At 46.4% G+C, this 16,087-nt stretch overlaps 1 protein-coding gene across 2 annotated transcripts in view; it reads left to right on the forward strand.

Annotated features, from left to right (window-relative positions):
* The window catches only part of Tktl1 (transketolase like 1), a 36,516-nt gene extending 29,171 nt beyond the window's left edge, over window positions 1-7,345 (forward strand). For both annotated transcript variants that reach the window (XM_077107155.1, XM_077107156.1), the window contains exons 9-13: window positions 181-311; window positions 3,311-3,394; window positions 5,424-5,520; window positions 5,670-5,789; window positions 7,173-7,345. In XM_077107155.1, coding sequence (XP_076963270.1) covers window positions 181-311; window positions 3,311-3,394; window positions 5,424-5,520; window positions 5,670-5,789; window positions 7,173-7,345 — 605 coding nt within the window. The remainder of the gene's footprint in view (window positions 1-180; window positions 312-3,310; window positions 3,395-5,423; window positions 5,521-5,669; window positions 5,790-7,172) is intronic.
* The last annotated feature ends 8,742 nt before the right edge of the window (window positions 7,346-16,087 follow it).

The raw sequence follows: 16,087 nt of genomic DNA on the forward strand, positions 1-16,087 counted from the left end.
CAATATAAATTATAATGAGTTACAGCAATATCAAAGTTGGACCATTTTGGTGGGCTCTGCTATTGTTTGGGGCACTCTGTGGCAATGAGAGTTGTTCCTTCTCAAGAGCAGGTAAGCAGGCAGAGAGTAGCTTATTGGAGGTGTTGTGCTCATATTTTTGTTGGGCTATGGTTTTCTCAGGTGAAGATGGCCCCTCCCAGATGGCCCTGGAAGATCTGGCCATGTTCCGAGCAGTTCCCAACTGCACTATTTTTTATCCAAGTGATGCTGTCTCCACAGAACATGCTATTTATTTAGCAGCCAATACCAAGGTATGTTTAATGGGATACTGGTTGAGACAGAAAATGCTCTAAGGGGCTGGGGATATAGCTTATTTGGTAGAGTGCTTGCCTCACATGCACCAGGCCCTGGGTTCAATCCCCAGCACCAGAAAAAAAGGCTCTGCTCCAAATTTGGTACTGATGGGATTTTCCCCCTTTTTCATGTCTCTGAGGGGCAACCTCTACTCTCATTTCCACCACAGCCTTGTTTTGCCTCTTGTGAACTTTCTAGAAATGGAATCAGATAACAAGTATGAAATCATAAAACAATCTCCAAGATATAGTAAATAGGGGCTGAGGATGTAGCTCAGTGGTGATAGTATTATTTTTTAAGTATGATCTTTACAGCAACAGGTAATTTGTGCACAGACACACTGGCATTATAACAGATTCAAACCATATGAAAGGGGCTGGGGTTGTGGCTTAGTGGTAGAGCACTTGTCTGGCACATGTGAGGCACTGGGTTCGATCCTCAATACCATATAAAAATAAATAAAGAACTTTTAAAAATGATATGAAAGGATGCTGAACAGAGCTTGTCTGCCTATCTGAGTCAGGGCTAAGGGCAAGAAATGGGAAGCACTTTGGGTATTCTAAATGGGTAAGAGGTTTAACAAAGCATGCTTATGAAATCATAGGAGTGGGATCCAGGTGGCGTCCCAAACTGTGGAGTATTCACCCACCAGTGTAGCTGCCACTTTGAGGCCACTACTAGGCCTATGGGACTTTTAGATATACCCAAGCTGGGTGCAGTGGTGCACATCTGTAGTTCCATTATAGTTCTACTCAAGACCTGGAGTGGGAGGATCCCTTGAGTTTGAGACCAGCCTAGGAAACGGCAAGACCCTGACTCAAAGCAACAAAAACAAGGCACACCCAGTTGCCTCAGCCAGGGATAAAGAAGTCACTGCTTCTGCCACCACTGCCTCTTAAAATCTAGAAAACTAGAGAGTGGACAGTAGGTACTAGTGCAGACAAACCCCAGGATGCCCAGCTCTGGCTCACTGTTGGAAACAGCTCAGAAAGCCACATATGCTCCCCTTGGGAGGTCTTGTACAATAACATTAGATGGTAGAGTTAAATTCCTGTCTAGACCCTAGCTGTAAGGGAGCTTAGGGAATATAATGTCAGTATTTTTCCAACCTGTCCATGATGTTTACCAGACTCCCTCAGCACCTCTGGCCCTGTACCTCACCTATGCCTCTGCACAGGTAACATTGGCACACTCAGGACAGAGTGCATGAATTTCCTTTCTGAACATTCACAACACATATGCAAAGACATTTCTATGATTTTTTTGAAGTGGGCTCACATCATACATATTATTCTGGACTTACTTTTTTACTGTTTGGGAGTTGTGGAATTTTTATTTTTTTTATTTTTTATTTTTTATTTTTTTGGTTTTTGGTTTTTGGTTTTCTTGGTGTTGAATGGAACCCAGGGCCTTGCACATGCTAGACAAGTGCGCTACCACTGAGCTACATCCTCAGCCCCTATTTACTATATCTTGGAGATTGTTTTATGCTTTTATACTTGTTATCTGATTCCATTTCTAGAAAGTTCACAAGAGGCAAAACAAGGCTGTGGTGGAAATGAGAGTAGAGGTTGCCCCTCAGGATGAGGGGAATGACTGGAAGGAGACATGAAAGAACTCTGAGCTTTTGGACGTGCTGGGTGCTAGTTACATGGTGTGTGCCCTTTGCCAAGGTTCAGGGGGGCTACACTTAGCATTTGTGCATTTTTCCTTTAGCTAGGTTATATCTCAAGACACACAAAATAAAGCTGCTTTATAACATGAATGAACGAAAGCAATGTTTTTTTTTAAATATTTATTTTTTAGTTTTAGGTGGACACAATATCTTTATTTTCTTTTATGTGGTGCTGAGGATTGAACCTAGTGACTCAGGCATGCCAGACAAGCGCTACCACTTGAGCCACATCCCAAGCCCAATAAAAGCAATGTTTTGCTGCCCCCAACCCGTGTGGGCAGCTGAACTTAAAGTCGCTCATGTAAATTTCCAGGGACACCAAATAAAACACAGACACACACTTTACCTTTAAACAAGCTTCAGGACGGCTTCTCCGCTCACGGCCTCAAGTTCCCCAACTGGGAGAGCAAGAGAAAGTCACCAGGGACTGGTGAGAGAGAGCAAGCACGTTCAGAAGTAGGCTTTTATTGGGGGACCCTTAGTCTTAGAAAGTTCTATCCAAAAAAGGCCAGAAGGGGCAGGGTTACAAGGGATAGGTGAATATAATTCAACCCAAGGGGTGACACCTACATCTGAAGACATGCCTTAGACTTCCTGAGCTGGGACAATGCCCAAGTTATCACAAAATGTAGTAATTGGTTGGAGCCTCTTGCTTCAGAATGGAAGGCATGGGTCATTCAGAGTGGCTCCCCACAATGTTTCCTGGCTGATGTTTTAGTTTGTAATGCATCATTTATATATTAATGTAAGTTAGCAAATACTTTAACTAGACATTTGAGGTTTTATTATGCTCCTAAATGTTTATGTATGCAAGTTGATAGTAAAACTCTATTTACACATTTTATTGGGAAAAGGTGAGTCATTTTACATTCATATGTTTAAGGTCTTTCTAACAATGAAGTATTACAAGCTATATTGTGGCAAAACTTAATTTTTAACATTACATTCTGGGCTTTCTAGTCAACATGAATCAGTGCCTCTGTATGTTCGGTGGAGACAGAATAAATCAATGAGAATTTGGGAAATCTTTTCTAAGTTAATAAAAGGGACAGTTTGGGAAGTTTGTCACTAAGGGCATCTGCCAGGGTCCCACTTGGTCTATTGCCTGACCCAGTAGCACAATCCAGTTCACTGGTGGTTGTACATATTTGTCCCTTGCTTCAAAATGTATGTTTGATTGTTAGTAGACACTCAGTCTTCCTCTTTCCCACTTCCTGATGGTTTATGGGAATTTATAGCTTGATTTTATAAATTGTGTGTCTGGTTTACATTATGCCCTAGGGAATGTGTTTCATTCGAACCAGCCGGCCAGAAACTGCGGTTCTTTATACCCCTCAAGAAACCTTTAAGATCGGACAGGCTAAGGTAAGGCTCAAGTTCTGCAGTGTTATCCAGTATCGTATTTATGTAAAGAGAACTGTTATAAACCTTGCCCTAGGCATCCTCACAAACAATAATTTTTTTATTTTTCTTTTGTTTTTAAAAAGTCAATTGTGACGGGGCTAGGGTTGTGGCTCAGCGGTAGAGCACTCACCTAGCATGTGTGAGGCCCTGGGTTCAATCCTAAGCACCATATTAAAATGAATAAATAAAATGAAGGTATTGTGTCCAACTACAACTGAAAAAAATTTTTTTAAAAGTCACTCGTGACCTTTGCCTGATTTTCCTTAGGAAGGAGCCTTCTGACAGTTTAGTTTGACCTGCACTTTTCTCTTTTCCAAATGTAGTCTTTTTGTTGAACTCTTGTAACAACTCAAAGGCACTTGAATTTGTTGACTGTAATTTATCACAGCCTCAAATTAAACAAAATCAAGAAAAACCAGTCCAAATGAGTAATATATATCTGCTAGGTTCAGATTTTATAGATCTAAAGCCAGGTTTAAAAAAAAAAAAAAACCATGAACCATTTTGCTGGGGGAGATTCTTTGACCCTGTGGTTTATTTTGTGCGTGGAATATAGCTTTATCTGTAGGCCTCATGATTAAAGCTTGACATTACTGAGCACTTTGCATAAAATCCCTGGGAAACTCAGATTATCAGCCCTTATTGTAGATGAGCATCAGAGAAAGTAAGCACCTTGCCCAAGGCTTCACAGGTCCTGAGCACCAGGACCAGGATTCGGGCCCAAACGTGAGCTCAGCCTCTCTGGGCCTCTCCACCAAATTGTCCACTTCCTACTGTGTCTACCTGTCCAAGATGCATATGGGGAAAATTAGAAAAGACTGTGGAGAAAGTTTGTGACTCTACTTACTACCTACAGAGTATTATGGGCATTTTGGCATGTTTCCTTCCTGCTTTCTTCCTAGGCATATGTATATATTTTACACCATTGAGATCATACTTTAGTAGAATACACAATTTAAAATGCCATTGCTCTCTCTCCTTTTTTTTCCATTTAGGAATACTGGGGATTGGACTCGGGCAGTCACCTACTGAGCCACATCCCCAGCCCTATTTTATATTTTATTTAGAGACATGGTCTCACTGAGTTGCTTAGGGCCTGGCCATTGCTGAGGCTGGCTTTGATCCTCCTGCCTCAGCCTCTTGAGCCACTGGGATTATAGGCGTGCACCACTGCACCCAGCTGAAGGATCTTTCTTACATCTCTTTTGTCTTTTTTTTTCCTAAAATTTTCTTGGTCCTGAGAAAAAGAAAGAAATTTTCTAATGGTGAAGGATGGGGGGATAGTAGAGGATAGGAAAGGCAGCAGAATACAACAGACACTAGTATGGCAATATGTAAATCAGTGGATGTGTAACTGATGTGATTCTGCAATCTGTATACGGGGTAAAAATGGGAGTTCATATCCCACTTGAATCAAAGTGTGAAATATGATATATCAAGAACTATGTAATGTTTTGAACAACCAACAATAAAAATTAATAAAAAAAAGAATCAAACCCTAAAAAAATAAATAAATAAAAATAAAGTGTGTATGTATGTATATGGTAACATTCATGGGCATGGGTAATTAAATGGTTGGGTTTTGCAAAGTGGACATAGATGTGTATGTACATATGTATATATGTGATTTGGGCTAGGGGTACTGGTGATCAAACCCAGGGCCTGTACATGCTAGGCATTAAAGAATCATTTTATTTATGCATTATATAAGAACTTAATAATTTGTATTGTAAGTCAAGAGAAGACAAATTTGAAAAAAAAGAGTATGTCAGGATTTTAAATGCATCTGATTCAGCCTTTTTTCTAGTGAATTATTAAGAAGTGACATTATTAGCATTGGGGAATGGCAGTGTAGCAGAGTGCCCTCTGATTTGAGATGTGCTTTATTTTTTATTTATTTATTTCTTACATACATGACAATAGTGGGATGCATTGCATTCATAATTAGATGTAGTAACCACAGTACTTTGTTTTGTTGGTGCTATACCAGGTTGTCCGCCAAAGTGTCAATGACAAAGTCACGGTTATTGGAGCTGGAATTACTCTGCATGAAGCCTTAGTGGCTGCTGATGATCTCTCTAAACAAGGTCAGTTGGTTGTTTCTGAACATTCAAGTTCATCCTTGGAAGAGGCAGGAGTTTGCCTACCTCATGTGCCCCAACAGGTTTATTTTTGTGCCTGCATATTCTATATTCTAAGTCTGCTTCTTACACCAAGCTGGTATTACTTTCTTCAGATATTTTTATCCGTGTCATTGATCTGTTTACCATTAAACCCCTGGATGTTGCCACCATCATTTCCAATGCAAGAACCATAGGCGGCCGGATTATCACAGTGGAGGATCACTACCCAGAAGGTGTGTGCAGGCATCATGAATGTGTTTGAAAATTTATTTTGGCAATAAGTGTTTTTGTTTGTTTGTTTGTTTTGTTTCCTTGATTGGAGATGTTCCATGCTCTTGGGCATCAATGCCCATCTACTACTCACCCAAAGATAACATTTTTTTGATAGTTCTAGGATTGAACCCAAGGCCTCACACATACTGGACATGCATTCTATCTCTGAGCCATATCCCTAGTTCACAACATACCTTTATTATTCTTCTTTGCAAGTGTATTCATGTAGGGATCTTCTCACCCAGCCCATAATGCACTTGTGTGTCCCCAGCACACTGTCCAGTCACCAAGGTGGGTTGTTGGCAACACAGAGGAGTGGCTGACTCAGTACTGAACAGGGAGCAGTCACACAAAGCTTTATTTACAGTTTCTTTTGAGTTTTGAATGATTAGTAGTTTATTTGCCATCTCCCAAAATAGTACCTTGCAAAGAATAAAGCAAATGCAGGAAAAGAGCATGTGGTAGGGAGGGAGAGAGGGCTGAGTGACACTTGGACTTGAGAAGGTTAACCCACATGATGTGATCTGATGAGGAGCTTCATATGTTCTCATGATGGCTCCCAGGACCACATCCTAATGAATGATTCTCTGGAAGCACTCCCTGCATGTGGCACCCAGTTGCCCTCCTGGTTGAGGTTTATCACAGGAGAAGGGCATGTGGTGGGTTCCACTAGTATAGGAACCTTGGTTGAAGACTGGAGAAGTCTACCTCACTCCCTGCCATGAGACACACAGAGAAAAACACTTCTCATGTGTGCTATATCTGCCCAGGTATGCCTCTTAGAGACTCAGAGCCCTGCATTTCTATTGGGGGCTGCTCACATTAACACCCCCTGCCAGGCACATAACAAATTTCCAATTCTTGGCAGAAAAGTGGGTGCTTGCTTAGTCCATGTTGTTCTTACAAATAGTCCAGACAGAGGGACCACTGATATCAGCAGAGAAATCATCCCAGCAGTGCAAGCTGCTTGCACCAGCTGAGGGCCAATCTTGCAAGCTAATAGCCTCGACCTGCTTGTCTGCACAATGAACCTGCACAGTTCATTGGTTCATCTTAGTGGTTTTGACATCCTTCACAGTTTTGAGAATCTGCTCCATAGACCCTCCCACATCCATGGAGCCTAGGTTGAGAGTAGACCCTGTTATATGAGGGGGTGGGAGCGAACTGGAGTCTTGGAATTTAAGATGAGAACTCCTTAGGCCAGTTGGAGAAGACTATGTGATTCATGACTAGGGAAAATATTTCCCCGTGGGAGCCAGCAAGTTCAAAGGTCTGTATATTTTGTAGCTTTAAGGCTCACTAGCTACCTCCAGAAAAGTTCCTAATATCCCTTGCTTCCCCAGGTGGCATTGGGGAAGCTGTCTCTGCAGCTGTCTCCATGGAGCCTGACATCCTGGTTCATCAGCTGGCAGTGATGGGAGTGCCTCGGAGCGGGAGACCCAGCGAGCTGCTGGATACATTTGGAATCAGTGCCAGACACATCATCGTGGCTGTGAAATGCATGTTGATGAACTAAAATAGCTGTTGATTCTGTCTTAGAAGACTGGCCTCTGTACCTTATATTTAGGCTTGTTCTAAAACCATTGTTGAAACTCTTGACCTTTGCTCTCCTTAAAGCCAGCTAACACCTTTCTTTATTCCTAATTCACAAATCCCAGTTAACCACTTTCCTTTTAAACAATGACTATATATATACATGTGCTCCTTTTTGAATCATTAAAGTGGATTATAAATTTTAAGTGACAAGAAATAGCAACCATCTGATATTAAATTTCCTACACATAAATAGGTGAGGATCACTGTAGAAGTGACAGTTTCTTAAGTGTATTTCCCTCATAAGAGAACAAAATGTGCATTGAATTATAGACCACAGTAGCCCTGGTTTCATATACTGCCATTCCCAGTTTGAGATTCCATGTGCTGCCTTCTTACCTGTAGTTTCCTGGGTAATGTGTGACTTCAGCTGCACCAGAGTTTCCTCTGTTGTTTGCCTTCATCTCCCAACCACAATTCAGAGGCTGTCGAGCAGTAGCCAAAGCTGTTAGGATGTCCTGTGCTGCTTGTGGTGACTGTTCTGTGAAAACATGAGGGCACAGCTAGACCTGGTCCCTATACTGTTCAAGTTGTTGTTAATAAAGCATTGCAAAAGCAGCTGCTTTATTTTGTTTGCGCCTTCCATGAGATTTGATTTCTCCTTGAATAAGAGAGGTCCTAAATATGAGAGGAGCTTCTGTCTAAAACAGATGGAGAGAGCCCTAGCCCCAAGAATAAACATGGAAAAGGATAATAGGCTAGCCTGCAGAATCCTCACTAGAGAATCATGTATGGCTTGAAAATTCACCCCTGAGCCAACTCATTCCCAGCAGCCAGAACACAAGAAAGGTACCAGCCAGATAAAGATGGGCCTGAGTTTTAAAATCATACCAGGTGTGCCTGGTATATCATATTCCTTATTTTTATTACCACCATTAAGTGGTCATTAGGGATTTTTGGAGTCTTGACTGTTGTGCCCAAGGAATTGTTTTAGCATGAGCTGTAGAGACCAGCGTAGGAGTTGGAGTCCTCAAGGCCTACTCATTTTACTCCTGCCCTTCTGTACCCCTGAGCTATTTTCCTGGCCTGTAAAATGAGTATAGTTATTCTACTCACTTCATAAGATTTCAATATTATTTTGTAAAGGTAACATGATAGAGGATGATTATAGAAAATTGATCAAATGCAAATGATCAATTTTTTTTACATCACATTTCTCACCATCTCAGGGTAATTGTTTCTCATGCTTCATGCAGAAACATGCATGATTGATTCTGTCTTAGAAGACTGTGTACAGTTCAGTGCACAGCCACAGCAAGTTAATTTAAAAACATTTTATTGCCCACCCCCCCTCCAAAGAAACACTGTGCACTTTCTTACTTTCCATGTAACCGGGCATGATGGTGCATGCCTGTAATCCCAGCAGCTTGGGAGCTGAGTCAGGAGGATCGCAACTTCAAAGTCAAGACCCTGTCTCAAGAAAGGGGCAGGGGCTGGGGATGTGGCTCAGTGGGTAAGTGCCCCTGAGTTCAATCCCCAGTACAAAAAATATTTGGGCTGGGGATGTGACTCAGTGGTAGAGTGTTTGCCTGGAAAGCATGAAGCCCTAGGTTCAGTTTCTAGCCCCACTAAAAATGTCTTCATGTACCTTCCCAGTATCTGGCAACCACTGATCTACTGTTTATGAATTTACCAATTTTGGATATTTCATAAGAATGGAATCTTACAGTATGAGGGTTTTTTTCTGGTTTCTTTTACTAAACAGTTCATTTGAGGTTTATTCATGTAGCCAGTGTCAGAACTTTATTCATTTTTCAGCCATATAATATTCTGTTCTATGGTAGACCACATTTTTTCCATTCATCAGATGATTGACATTTGGGTGATTCTGTTTTCACTGCATAGTGCTTTTGTAAACATTCACATACACAAGTTGGGGTGTAGAGTTGTATTTTCACTTTGGGTAAGTGTATGGCTAGGAATGGAATTGCTGAGTTGTATGGTAATTGCCCTTTTGAGTGTCTTGTCATTTAGTGTGTGTTTAGTTTTGTGAGCAGTAAATGAAACAATGACTGGAAGGTACTGAGTGATCTATAAAGCATTACATATTATAATCCATTATTAATAAGAAATGGACCAGCCAGATAAAGATGGCAGTGTAAGGGCTGGAGATGTACCTCAGTGGTAGAGCACTTGCCTTGCATGTGAAAAGCTCTGGATTCAATCCATACGCTGTCCTGAGAGAAGCAACCCACCAGGTACTCTGGTGTCAGCTACCACCTGACTTTAATCCCCAGATTGTTGCTTGTTGATAGCAGGGTCCTACTAACCTTTTTTAAACTCCATTTTTTCATTTGTAAAGGGTGGATGACCATGGTATCTGTTTACAGGCAGAGGTCAGGATTTTACATTGCCATGGAAATGTCCACATTCAGGCCCGCCCTGCCCACTGGTAGGTTCCTACTTCCCAACCACGCCCTAAATTCTCACCAGATCCCAGCTGTTCCACCCCATCAGCTCATCCCTACACTCCTTGTCAGGGATTGACTGTATTGGGGTGGACAGCAACTCTGATCTGCCTTCCCTGTCCATTTCCAGTCTTCCTCCTCTATAACCCTAGCTACTGGCCTGCCCCTCCACCCCCGCCCAACCACCTATTCTCTGCTCGGACTCCCTCTACCCACCATTTGACTCTGCCTGGCGCTGGTACCTCGCGCCCGCCTGCCTTGCGCCTGCCGCTCATTCCTCTGGCAACCCAGCCAATCCATGTACGTCATTGGCTTTTGTCCCGTCACTCACTCAGCCACAACCAATCAACATCACTCACACCACCAGGGACGCACACTGACAGCCCCAGATTTCACACTGATTTGCCGGGCTGGGCAGGAACCTCTCTCACCTGCTATCTCTCAGTGCACCTAACCGTGGGGTTTGAGCAGTGGCGAAGGATGGAGGGACGGCTAGAGCAAAGGGAAAACTGGGATGCAGAAGGTTATGGAAGTATACATGGGCTGGGAGCAATGACGCAAGCCTGTAATCCCAGAGGCCCAGGAGGCTGAGACTGGAGGATCGCGAGTTAAAAGACAGCCGCATCAATTTAGCGAGGCGCCAAGCAACTTAGTGAAAGCCTGTCTTTGATAAAATATAAAAAATGCGGGGGCGGGGGTGTGACTCGGTGTTTACGAGCCCCTGAATTCAATCCTCGGTACCAAAAAATAAGAGGTACATATGGGGCACATGGTACCTGTCTGGACTCTAAAAGGACGAGAAAAGCCATGGAGAAAAAAGCAAGTTCCCTTTCAGTCAGATCTCCAAAACAAGACCTCAGAGTTGAGTTCTACCACCATAGTTCGTGCACCACAAACAGCACCCAGGGATGCTCTGACTTACCACGGGAAATCATGGGAGCTTCCACCTGCCAGGTCATGGTGATACATTTCTCATACAGACTCAGGTTGGGATGAGAAAAGTTGAAGCTCTGGGATTCAGGAAACATGAAATGACCCCATACTTGATTCCCCATCTGGATGAGGAAAACAAGCAGCCTAGTCAGACCACAGGAGTGGGTCTAATGGCAACAAGGGGTAGTTGTAGAAGGTCTCAAAAGTAAGGAATGAGTCCTTGCAAGGCTCTTGCCCAGGAAAAGCTATCACACACCTTTCCAGAAAAAGAACACCAGTCCCTCAACTCAGGAAGTCAAGTGACTTTCATTGGTAAGTGAGGTTCAAAGGGACTTCTGCCCAACAACAGCCTACATTTTCACAGGAGAAAGGTGGTGAGGCTGGAAATTAAAAATACTGCCTTCTGAACACCAAACACTTAACCTTTGGGTTTGATTGTTGGAGTTGTCAGTCCTACAAGAAAAAGGGAAAAAAGGATTTAAAAAATGATATACATAAATATATATATATATATATGTGTGTGTGTGTGTGTGTGTGTGTGTACATATGGTTGTAGGTGGACACAATACCTTTATTTTTTTATTTTTATACAGTGCTGATGATCCAACCCAGTGACTCACGCATGCTAGGCGAGAGCTCTACCACTGAGCCACAATCCCAGCCCCTAGGAATAGGATTTTGAGGGCTGTTCAGAGAGGCCCCTGGTCCTCTTACTGTGACTAGAGCTGACAGTTAAGGAACCCAAGCTGGGGGTACTGGCACATGCCTGTAATCCTAGCAACAGGGGAGAGTGAGGCAAGAGGCTCACAAGTTCAAGGACAGCGTCAACATTTTACTGAGACCCGGCCTCAAAATAAGGAAAATTAAAAAAAAAAAAAAAAAGGGCTGGGGATGTAGTCCAGTGGTAAAGTGCCCCTGGGTTCAATCTCCAATACAAAAAAAAGAGGAACCCAATCTCATCCTTTCTTTCTTTTTTTTTTTTTTTTAAGTTGGTGTTATTTTATTTGGACCTTTATTGTATTTATTTATAGGTGATGCTGAGGACCAAACCCAGTGCCTCACACATGCTAGGCAAACGCTCCACCACTGAGCCACAACCCCAGCTCCTCATCCTTTCTTTACTACACATAGTCTAGTACACATAGAGGAATCATCCCACACCATCGACCTCATAGCCATCATGACCACCATGAGGGTCATGCTACCTCAGCAAGAGAAAGAGCCTCCCAGAAGTAAGAGACTAAGTAACAGTGCTTCATGCCCCCAGGAAGGGCACTAGGGAACTGCTTGCTGCCCCCGACACTGCCTGGCCTTGGCCAGCAGGAAAAGTCCATTCCTCCAGCCCAGATGACACCCAGGGTCTTCTGGAACAAGGCAATGCCCAGGACCAGCACCTTCTCACCTCACTGCCACAGTTCAGAGAAGCCAGGGATGTGGGTCTCTCCTGGCAGTACATAAGGCGACGGGAAAGGTCACACGGAGAAGAAAACCCCCAAGAATGACCAAAAGCATCTGGGAGGTCATACTAAAGGAGCAGGCAGGTTCCACGGGGCGTAAGAAGATGCAGAGCAATAATTCCCTGCAAATGTGCTGAGGTGAGAGGCTCATCCACAGGTGGCCGGGCATTTGCTCTGAGTGTGGCACCTATGACCGATGGGGGAAGGCCACTTGCAGTGTGCCATAGTGGGACAGAGTTGTCTGGCTGACCTATACAAGATAGGAAGTCAGATCCTGTGTTAGCCATTGTCCTTAAAGCCAGCTGCTGGAAACCACGGACCCTGCCATTTCATTGTTCCGGCCACAGGCAGAGCCACCCATGCCTTTCCTCTAAGCCCCTGCTCCAGGAGATGACTCAGGATTCAGGCTGCTCTGCAACTTGCACACCTGGAGCCCAGGGCACTCCCGAGGCCAGGGGAGAAAGACCAGGGTGCCCCACGATGTGTTTGCAAAACCCCGAGAATCTTCTCAAAAGCTTCTTTCGCCCCACAGAAAGGCAGAGGTGAAGTCCAAATGGTGAAAGAGTGGAACACAGAATCAGTCACAGGTCTGAAAACAACGGAAGGAAATATCGAATAGTGTTATAGCATGGGGGACATCCTGGACAGACAGACCACTCAGAAATCATCAAGTACTAGTTTCATAAGTGTATTCACATAAAAACCTGAGACTTCTCATGGGCCTCACACAGCAGAGCTGTTCAGAAGAGACAGAATGAGGGAAGACAGTGCCTGTTATGCTCAAATTCGGGACCCCCAAAAGACCACCAGAGAGCAAGATCGATGTAAGCAGCAAAGAGGTGTTTATTGTGAGCTAGCTCGAGTCCTCCGCACGCACACAGCAACTGGTGACGCTGAGAGGCCCTGAGCCCAGGGTTTGCAGCAGTTTTATACACTCTTTGGGGAAGGCAGGGACTTCACATACATCATAGCCTCTCTTAGCAAATCATCACACACCACGGGAAAAATCAAACAACTCTAAAACATGATTAGCACATTCACTGGCAGGAACAAGTTGGGTAGGGGTGATTGATTACAAGAGGGGGATTCGTTTGAACTGATTGGTTTAAGCCAAGAGGGGTGTTCGTGCTGAACTACACAGTTTCCCAACACATTATCGACCACCATAAACTACTGGAGGGTCATCTGGCATCCCAGGTATTTCCCTGTCTCATGATGATTGGTGGCTGCTAGGGGGCTGCTATGGGTCCCCACCTAGCCTGACTGAGTCAGGGACACCTGGGGCAGCAGATCTCTCCTGTTATTGGTAGATAAACCACTTAGCAGGGTGGGAATGTGCCTAGGAGTGCTCTGTGGGTCTTTCCCCAAGGACAAAGGTCACGTCCCTTCCTTGGGCAGGCTTTGCTCTGAGGTAGAGGCTGGTTTTTCTTTCTTTCTTTCTTTTTAAAAGAGAGAGAGAGAGAGAGAGAGAGAGAGAGAGAGAGAGAGAGAGAGAGAGAGAGAGAGAGAGAATTTTAATTTTATTTTTTAGTTATCGGCGGATACAACATCTTTGTTTTGTATGTGGTGCTGAGGATCGAACCCGGGCCGCACGCATGCCAGGCGAGCGCGCTACCGTTTGAGCCACATACTCAGCCCCGAGGCTGGTTTTTCTTGCCAAGATAAGTACCCCAGCCACAGCATGTGACAGGCACCCTCAGGGCACGGGCAGTTAATTCCCTGACTCAGAAGCCCAGATGGAGGATGAGTTTATGATGAGGGAGCATGCTCAGCGTGGAGCAGGAAAATGCAAAATCCAACACAATAGGATAGTACCTTACACCGGCAGAATGGCAAACCTTACACAGGTGGACTATAGCGAGTGAGCTTTGGGGATAAGAGAATCCTCTGGTAGTGCTGGTGGGGATTTAAACCACCAGCTGGTCTTGAAGGATGAGGGGTGACATCCTTTGAAATAAGGGCACGGATGCCCTTTGAACCGCAGCGTGGACTATTACATAGCAGTAAGAGGGAGAATTCCTGGCGCATGCAATAATTCGCAAGGCTCTGCAGAGAATCAGGCTGCGCGAACACCAGCCCACCCAGAAGCTGTTGCAGGCTGCCCATGTGGTTAGGTTGAGGCAACACTCTTCCAGGGACGAAATTGTATACACGGGGAACAAGATTACTGGTTGCCACGGACTAGGCGGGAAGAGGGAGGCTGAGTCTTTTAAAGGTCAGCGGCGGGGGGCTGTGTCCTGGCTGGGGTAATGGTGAGAGGAACTTGGGCAATGGACGACTGGACTGGCCCAGCGCCCCACGCCCGCACAGGAGCGATACCCGGCGCGGCTTCCTCAGGCTTCTGAGGCTGCATCACTGTCGGGCAAGATGCCCAGGCTCGGGGAACTTCGGGGAAGAGTCACCCGCCTCCTGGGTGTGCTAGGCAACTTCCGGTGAATCAAGAATTCGAAAGTCCCAGCGCACAACCCAAAGACGGCCCTGCAGCGTTAGGTGCGCAAGGGAGAGCAGCGCAGCCGCACTCAGCTCCAGCCCCAAGCACAAAACAGCCCCAACGCACTACAGCCCCGCCTGTGGGAGCGCGAACGCGACGGGGTGGACTCCATTGAGCAGAAGAAGCGTCCGTCACAAGAAGGGGGGCGGGACGCCCTTTCGAACTGAGCTTCCTTATTGGTGAAGCTAGCCGGAATGGTAGGGCAGGAGGCCGGGAGGGACCTTCCGGTGGGTGGGGCAGCCGAAGTGGCGTGAGGCGGCGGGGGCGAGGGGTGTGGCGCGGTGATGTTCCCGCGCCTGCGGCTCCCAGGCCCCCCTTCCCCTACGACCCGGGCGCCTAGACCGTCCCTGCGGAAGGAGCCGAGGGGAAGCCTCCCCGCTCGCGGGATCCGGGGCCCGGGAGCCCATGGGCCGCGATGAGCCCGCCCGTTCCCTCCCCCCACAGGTCCCCGTTCTGAGGGTCAGCGCGGCCTGCTAGAAGGTCCGGGACGGATTCGTAGCGCTCCCAGGGAGATTGGGAGACGGGGAAGGAGAACTGGCGACCTCACGGGGCTGGCGGTTGTAGCACGGCCGCCCCACCTCGGGCCACGCCCACTCGGGCCCGAGCTCTCTGGCGCCGCCTGTGGTGAGCTTCACGGCCCCGGGGCCCCGACGTGTGGCGGCCTCTCTCCATCCCAGCCCGCTGCGTTCGCCGAACGTTCCTGAGTGTGTCTCTGGGCGGGTTCGCTGCCAAGCACGGACGCCCCCTCCTCCTGCATACAGGGTGCTGTGCACAGTAGGGCCGAGCGGGCAGCCTGGTCGCGGGAGGACGTGGCGCCTGTCAGAGGCGTCTGTCCACGCTTCTGGAGATGGGGACGCAGGAAGGTGACGGTCTCCCAGTGTCACTCGACAGGGTGGTTTGCCACGGGGGATTCCTGTTGTGCGCCAGGACGACCAGTGGTTGGGCACCGGCTGGGGCCCTCTCACTTCCTGGGGAGGTAGGTCAAGGTGAGCCCCGCAGAGAAAGCCCTGCAAACGGGAACCCGCCCTCCCTCCGTCCCTCCCCGTGCTTCCCACGTTGCAGCGTGCCTGGGAACACCTGCCGAACTGGTTCCCACAAAGGAGCCTGGAAAGGCTGGTTGCCGCCTTCCTTCCCTGGCAGGCGGAGCCTCCCAACTTCTGGGTGTTGCTGCACAGGCCTTCCCGCGGCGTGGGGCACGGACACCCACCCCGAAGACTGCTGGGCTCCACCACACTGCCCTGGTTGATCTTCCTGCAGATCCAGGGACTGCCTGTAGTTTAGTCACCTAGCTGAGCACTGAGCACTGAGCGCTGAGCGAACAGCAGTCTTGGAAGCCCACGGTCTCCAATAGAGTCGCTTGCCCCGTGTGGAAGCCC

This window comes from Callospermophilus lateralis, chromosome X, assembly GCF_048772815.1.
Source record: "Callospermophilus lateralis isolate mCalLat2 chromosome X, mCalLat2.hap1, whole genome shotgun sequence".
NCBI lineage: Eukaryota > Metazoa > Chordata > Mammalia > Rodentia > Sciuridae > Callospermophilus > Callospermophilus lateralis.